An 8294-nucleotide genomic window follows, 5' to 3' on the forward strand; every position below is an offset into this window, starting at 1 on the left:
ATAACAACAACAACAACAACAACAAATGCATTTCTAATAATAAATTTTCCTTCTATGTCTAACATGAAGATAGATAATATAATTTACTTGGTAAATCAGATAAATTCGATACTGGTTATCATATGAGAGGGGTCTCTGGGTGGTGCAATGGTTAATACACTCAGCTGCTAACCAAAAGGTTGAAGGAAGAACATCTTGGTAATCTGTTTCTGAAAAATCAGACACTGAAAGCCATGTGGAGCATGGTTCTACTCTAATATACATGAGGTTGTCATGAGTCAGAGTCAAGTTGACTGCAACTGATTATTATATGTTATTTTTGTTACTAAGTGCCCATGAGTCATTTCTGCTCATAGTGACCCTATGTATAACAGAACGAAACACTGCACAATCCTGAACCATTCTCACAATTGTTGCCATCTTTGAACCCATCATTGTAGCCACTATGTCATTGTTGGTGTCCCTCTTTTATGCCAACCCTCCACTTTACCAAGTATGACATCCTTCTCCAGGGACTGGTCCCTTCTGACAACATGATCAAAATAAAAGAGGTGAAGCCTCGCCATCTTAACTTCTAAAGATCATTCCAGCCATACTTTATTCAAGATGGATTTGTTTGTTCTTCTGGAGGTCTATGATATACTCAACATTCATTGCCAGCCATAATTCAAAGGCATCAATTCTTATTTGGTCTTCCTTATTCATTGTCTAGGAGATCTGGTAGCGTAGTACCTAAGGCACTTGACTGCTAACCAGAAGGCTGGCAGTTCAAACCCACCAGCCACTCCTCGGAAGGAAGGTTGGGCAGTCTACTTCCATAGCGATACTGCCTCGGAAACCCAAGGAGGGGTCCCTTTGAGTCGGTGCCGACCTGATGGCACATAACAACAACAACAACATTCATTGTCTAGCTTTCATATGCAGATGAGGTGATTGAAAACACCATGGCTTGGGTCATGTGTACCTAGGTCTTCAAAGTGGCATCTTTGTTCTTTAACATTTTAAAGAAGTCTTTTGCAGCAGAATTGCCCAATGTAATACATTGATTTCTTGACTGATGCTTCCATGGGTGTTGACTGTGGATCCAAGTGAAATGAAATCCTTGACAACTTCAATCTTTTCTCTGTTTGCATGGTGTTACTTATTGGTCCAGTTGTGAAGGTTCTCATTTTCTTTATGTTGAGGTGTAATTCATACTGAAGATTGTAGTCTTTAATTTTCATCAGAAGTGCTTCAACTCCTCTTTGCTTTCAGCAAGCAAGGTTGTGTCATCTGCATATTGTAGGTTGTTAATGAGTCTTCCTCCAATCCTGATGTGTTATTTGTATAGTGCAGCTTCTAAGATTATTTGCACAGCATATAGATTGAATAAATATGGTAAAAGCATACAACCCAATACACATCCATCTTTCTTGATTTTAAACCATGCAGTATCCTCTTGTTCTATTCAAATGACTTTCACTTGGTCTATGTACAGGCTCCTCATGAGCACAATCAAATACTCTGGAATTCCCATTCTTCACAGTATTATTCATAATTTGATCCACATAGCTGAATGGCTTTGCATAGTCAATAAAACACAGGTAAACATATTTCTGGTATTGTTTACTGTCAGCCAAGATTCATCTGACATCAACAATGATATTCCTCATTCTACATCCTCTTCTGAAACTAGCTTGCATTTCTGGTGGTTACCTGTGTATGTACTGTTATAACTCTTTTTGAATTGTTGTCAGGAAAATTTTACTTGCATGTAATATTAATGCTATCATATCATGGACATTAAAAAAGAATAATAAAAAGCATGCATTTAATCTTCACACTTTCCCTATATTCCTTTCTTTCATCTGGATTTGTTGTTGTGTTAGATGCTGTTGAATCGTTTCTGACTTATAGCGACCCTATATGCACAGCAGAATGAAATACTGCCCAAGCTTGTGCCAGCCTCATGATCTTTGCTATAATTGAGCCCATTGCTGCAGCCACTGTCAATTAAACTCATTGAGGGCCTTCCACTTTTTTCGTTGACCTTCCACTTTACCAAGCATGATATCCTTCTCCAGGGAATGGTTCCTTCTTACAACAAGACCAAAGTAGGTCAGACTAAGTCTGGCCATTCTTGATTCCAATGAAGATTCCGGCTGCATTTCTTTCAGAACAGATTTGTTAGTCCATTTAGCAGCCCATGGGACTCTTAGCATTCTTCTTCAACACTACAACTCAAAAGCATTAATTCTTCTTTGGTCTTCCTTATTCATTGTTCAGCTCTCACATGCATAAGAGGTGATTGAAAACACCATGGCTAGGGTTAGGCGCACCTTATTATTCTAGGAGACATCTTTGCTCTTCATCACTTGGAAGAGATCTTTTGCAGCAGATTTGCTCAATGCTATACATCATCTGATGTCTTGATTGCTGCTTCCAATGGTGCTAAATGTAGAACCAAATAATATGGAGTCCTTGACAACTTCAATGTTTTTTCCATCCATCGTGAAACTGTTTATTGGACCAGTTGTGAGAATTTTTGTTTTCTTAATATTGAAATATAATCCATACTGCAGGAGCTCTGGCGGTGTAGAGCCTAAGGCACTTGACTGCTAACCAGAAGGCTGGTAGTTCAAACCCACCAGCCACTCCTCAGAAGGAAGACTGGGCTATCTGCTTCCACAGTTATACCACCTCAGAAACCCAAGGAGGGGTCGCTGTGAGTCAGAAATGACTTGAAGGCACATGACAACAACAACAACAATCCATACTGCAGACTGTAGTCTTTAATCTTCATCGGTAGGTGCTTCAAGTCATTCTCAATTTCAACAAGCAAAGCTGTATCTTCTGTGTATTGCAGGTTGTTAATGAATCTTCCTCCAATTCTGATGCCATGTTCTTCTTCATATAGTCCAGCTTCTCAGATTATTTGCTCAGCATACAAATTGAATAAGTATGGTGAAAGAATATAACCTTGACACGCTCCCTTCTTGATTTTAAATCATGCAATATCCCCTTTTTCTGTTCGAATGGCAGCCTACTGGTCTATGTACAGGTTCCTCATGAGTACAATCTAGTGTTCTAGAATTCACATTCTTCTCTATGTTATCCATAATTTGCTATGATCCACACAATTGAATGCCTTTGCATAGTCAATAACATGTAAGTAAACATCTTTCTGGTATTCTTTGCTTTCAGCCAAGATCCATCTAATATCAGCTATGATATCCCTCATTCCACATCCCCTTCTGAATCCAGCTTGCATTTCTGGAAGCTCTCTGTCAATATACAGTGGCAACCATTTTTGAATTATCTTCAATATAAGATTTTACTTGCATGTGATAGTAATGATATTGTTCAATAATTTCCATATTCTGTGGGATCACATCTCCTTGGAATGAGTACAAGTATGGATCTCTTCCAGCCAGTTGGCTAGGTGGCTGTCTTATAAATCTTTTGGCATAGCCGAGTGAGTGCCTCCAGTGGGGCATCCATTTGTTGAAACATCTCAATGGGTATCCTGTCAATTCCTTGTTTGTCAATTCTTTCAGTGCAGCTTCAACTTCTTCCTTCAATACAATTGGTTCTTGATCATATGCCACCTCCTGAAATGGATGAACATCAACCAATTCTTTTTGGTACAGTGATTCTGTGTATTCCTTCCATGTTCTTTTGATGTTTCCTGGATCATTCAATATTTTGTCCATAGAATCTTTCAATATTGCAAATTGAGGCTTAGATTTTTTCTTCAGTTCTTTCAGTTTGAGAAATGCTGAGCATGTTCTTCCCTTTTGGTTTTCTAACTCCAGGTCTTTTCACATTTCATTATAATAATTGGCTTTGTCTTCTCAAGCTGCTCTTTGAAAAATCTTCTGTTCAACTCTTTTATCTAGTCATTTCTTCCAGTTGGTTTAGCTACTCTCTGTTCAAGGGCAAGTTTCAGAGTCTCTCCTGACATCCATTTTGGTCTTTTCTTCCTTTCTTGTCTTTTTAATCACCTCTTGCTTTCTTCATGGATGATGTTCTTGATGTCATCCCACAATTTCTCTGGTTTTTATCATTGGTGTCCAATGCATTAAATCTCTTCTTCAGATCATCTCTAAATTCAGGATTAATATTATCAAGGTTATATTATGGTTCTCGTGGACTTGTTTAAATTGTCTTCAACTTCAGTTTGAACTTGAATATGAGCAGTTGAGGGTGTGTTCCACAATCAGCTCCTGGCCTTGTTTTGGCTGAAGATATTGAACTTCTCCATCATCTCTTGCCACAGATGCAGTCAATCTGATTCCTATGTGTTCTATCTGGTGAAGTCCATGTAATATAACCATCCTTTATGTTGTTGAAAAAAGTATTTGCAAAAAAGAAGTCATCGGTCTTGCAAAATTCTATCAGGCAATCTCCAGCGTTATTTCTATCACTGAGGCCATATTTTCCAACTACCAGTAACCCTTCTTTGCTTCAAACTTTTGCATTTCAGTCACAAGTGATAATCAATAGATCTTGGTTACATGCTTGATAAATTTCAGACTGCAAAAGTTGTTAGAAATCTTCAATCTCCTCATCTTTGGCTTTGGTGGTTGGTGCATAGATTTGAATGATAGTAGTATTAACTGGTCTTCCTTGAAGGTGTATAGATATTATCCTATCACCGACAGCACTGTACTTCAGGACAGATCTTGAAACAGTCTTTATGGTGATAAATGCCACACCATTCCTCTTAGTAGTTCATATGGTTGTCTGATTCAAAACAGACAATACCAGTCCATTTCAACTCACTAATGCCTAGAATAACAATCTTTATGCATTCCATTTCGTTTTGACAACTGCCAATTTTCCTAGTTTCATACTTCATACATTCCATGTTCCAATTATTAATGGATCTTTTCATCTGTTTGTACTCATTTGAGTCATGCCATATCAGCCCATGGAGGTCCTGAAGGCTTTACCCCACCCATACCATGTAGGAGATTTTCTCTACTCTGAGGAGTCAGCTCTTCCACAGTCATATTTTGAGTGCCTTCTGATCTGATGGGCTCATCTTCTGGCACTATATCAGACGATGTTTCACAGCTATTCATAAAGTTTCCCTCTAATATATCAGACAGTGTTTCATTGTTATCCATAAGGTTTCCATCGGCCAGTTGTTTGAGAAGTGGATGGCCTCTTTCTTCTTCTGTTTTTAGCTCAGAAGTTCTGCTGAAACCTGTCCACCATAGGTAACCCTGCTGGCATTTGCAATACTGGTGGCAGAGCCTCCAGCTTCACAACAACATGTAAGTCACCACAGGACAACAAACTGACAGACAAATTTGCCTCCCTTATTTGTTCCTAACTGCTCTGCACCCAGCCTTTCTGGGTCCCAGCCTCAAAATAAAGCTGGCCCTGGAACCAAGCCAATCCAATCATCTGGATTTGGGAGTAACAAAATGGTCTCCATGACCCTGCCACAAAAGTATACCTTGAGCTACTACCTCTGGACCTCAAAGAAGAACCCTAGTGACTGAGGAACTTACTTGCTGCTCAGGCAACGTCTCAGGGAGTAAGAGGCTCCTCCACCGCAGGTACGTGAACACTCACTCCATGGACCCCAGGCATCCCACAGGCCGTCCCGGTCCTCCTCAGAGCGTGCTGTCCTGGAGCTCTGTGAGAAACAAGACGTTGATCAGCACACTGAAACACTCAACCTAGAATGTAAGTGGTCAATATGGTTGTATATGGTGGTCCTGCTGGGGATGAAATATGCAGCAGATGATCAGATTCCTTCCAATTTACATGACATGTACATGTCATTTTTTCATATAGTAGTGGCTCATGTGTTGCTATGATGCTGGAAGTGTGCCACTAGTACTTCAAATACCAACAGGGTCATTCATGGTGCACAGGTTTCAGCAGAACTTCCAGACTAAGACAGACGAGGAAGAAAGACTTGGTGACACACTTCCAAAAATTAAAAACAAAACAAAAAACACTCATTGCTGTCAAATTGATTCTGACTCATAGCAACCCTATAGGACAGAGTAGAACTACCTCAGAGGGTTTCCAAGGCTGTAATCCTTATGGAATCAGACTGCCTTGTCTTTCTACTGCAGAGCAGCTGGTGGCTTTGAAATGCTGACCTTTAGGTTAGCAGCTGGGTGCTTAACCACCGCAACACCAGAACTCCCTTTTAAAAATCACCCAATGAAAATCCTGTTGATCGCAGTAGAATATTATCTGATAGGGTGCTGTAAGATGAGTCCTCTAGGTTGGAAGGCACTCAAAATACACAGTGGCCACAACAATGGACTCAAACATACCAATGACTGTGAAGATGGTATTGGACTGGACAACCTTGTGTCTTTCTGTACATGAGGTTATACGTGGGTTGCCACGAGTTGAAGCCAACTTGATGGCAATTAACAACTACAAGGTGTTTGGGGAGAGGGATATTTAAGTTTAAGGGTCCTGGGTAATGAGGGATGGGGACAAGAAATTATACTCATGGAACAAATGGAAAAGGGGAATAGAAAAAAGTCTCGGGGTTAGAAAAAGATGAATTGAAGTCACAATTTTGCCCACAGTTCATTAATCTACTCTTCATATCCTTGTGCAGAGAGAAGCCACTCTTAGAGATGTTCCTTCTTTGAGAAGCTCAACAGGTGCATATCAGCACTGCTTTCCAAGAATTAACAATATTTTACACAATTGACATTTTTTTAATGAAGTTATTTCATTCTTAATTTTCAGACTTGTTCAATGGACTAACTACATGAAATAGATTGACTAAGTCAGGGATTGTTTCTACTTGCAGGTTTCCTAATGGAATCTACATGGAATGCAAGGATAATTGTTATGCAACAGTCTCAATGTTAAGCTTCTCATTTAAAACAGATACATTTTATGCTTTAGTCAATAGAACAGTCTCTGAAGATGGAGACTGTGTTTGGGTTTGAATATGGATGTTGTTTTCTTTCTTTCTTTTAATTAACAATATGTCCTTGAGCAAGTAATTTACCACCACCTCCCTATGCCTCAATTTACCATTTTATAAAATGGGGATAATATAATTATGCCACTACATACACACCCATAGAAGGATTAGCTAAAAGAATTTAGCCCAGGATGAGTTCCAGAGTAAAGCAATTAATGAGCATTACCTAAAGTTATTATATTATTACAAATTGAAAACATGTTATATATGTGAGTATTGTCATCCAATCGATTTCAACTCATGACGACTGAAGATAAAATTGTCACAATGCTTAAGATGTACATTTGCTTTCCAGCTTTGTTTTCTCAAATATACTCACTCCCATTGCCATCAAGTTGATTCCATCTCAATGTGACCCTACAGGACATAGTAGAACTGCCCCACAGGGTTTACAAGACTATAAATCTTTACAGGAGCAGATTTCCATATCTTTCTATTGTTTTCAAACTGCAGACCTTTTGGTTAATATCTAAGTCCTTAACCACTGCACCACCAGGGCTCCTCATGTAGGTATACTGTTCTATAAATAATTAATATAAATTTTGGCCAAATTCTTTTACTGAATAAACAAAATGAGACATACGGACATTAAAGAGGGTAATCAAATTTCACAGCAATCAAAGATACACATATGAAAAGTTTCAATTTTCAAAACTATATTTGGAAATGTATTCAGCTGCTAACCAAAAGGTTGGCAATTCAAACCCACTAGCAACTTCATGCACATAACAACAACAACAACAGCAACTTCATGGAAGAAAGATGATAGAGTCTGCTTTGGTAAAGTTTTACAGCCTTGTAAACCCTATGGAGCACTTCTACTCTATCCTATAGGGTCACTATGGGTCGGAATCAACTCAATGGCAGTGGGAGTAAGTACATTTGAGAAATCAAAACTGTAAAGCAATTGTGCATCTTAAGCAAAGTGACAGTTTGATCTTCAATTTTATTCATAAGAAGGGATAAAACTGAAACATGAGCAAAGTAGAATATTGGGTAAGCCTGGGCTATGAAGGGGACAGAAAGATGGTCTCTTAGAAAGGCTGTAAGAACTTGAAATGATGTAAGTAAAGGACTCAGCATTTAGTCAACTCCACAAATTCTACCTCTGATGCTCATCATTGTTGTTTTTAATTACGTTTTTCAGGTCCCACCTAGTTACACTCCACATTGTATCATCCACTCAGGAAAGGCCCCTGGAAAAAAAAAAAAAAAAATCCTCACACTCCCAGAAGCTATTTATTTTGCAGGAATGGGATCCTTCACAATCCTTTATCATTTCTCTATAAATCAATTTTCAAACAGCTTACTCCTTGGAACTTTTACAACCTGTGGA

General features: G+C 38.8%; 1 protein-coding gene across 1 annotated transcript in view; it reads right to left on the reverse strand.

Moving 5' to 3' along the window:
* The window catches only part of LOC103208535 (ADAMTS-like protein 1), a gene marked incomplete at its 3' end in the record, with an annotated part of 468117 nt that extends 462339 nt beyond the window's left edge, over positions 1–5778 (reverse strand). The window contains exons 1-2 of the mRNA XM_042782739.1: positions 5761–5778; positions 5502–5629 (exon numbers count right to left, since the gene is read on the reverse strand). Of these exons, the coding sequence (XP_042638673.1) occupies positions 5502–5629; positions 5761–5778 (146 nt within the window). The remainder of the gene's footprint in view (positions 1–5501; positions 5630–5760) is intronic.
* Positions 5779–8294: the final 2516 nt, after the last annotated feature.

The sequence above is a fragment of the Orycteropus afer genome, unplaced genomic scaffold (assembly GCF_000298275.1).
Source record: "Orycteropus afer afer isolate SDZICR_OR568_19922 unplaced genomic scaffold, OryAfe1.0 scaffold00450, whole genome shotgun sequence".
Lineage (NCBI taxonomy): Eukaryota > Metazoa > Chordata > Mammalia > Tubulidentata > Orycteropodidae > Orycteropus > Orycteropus afer.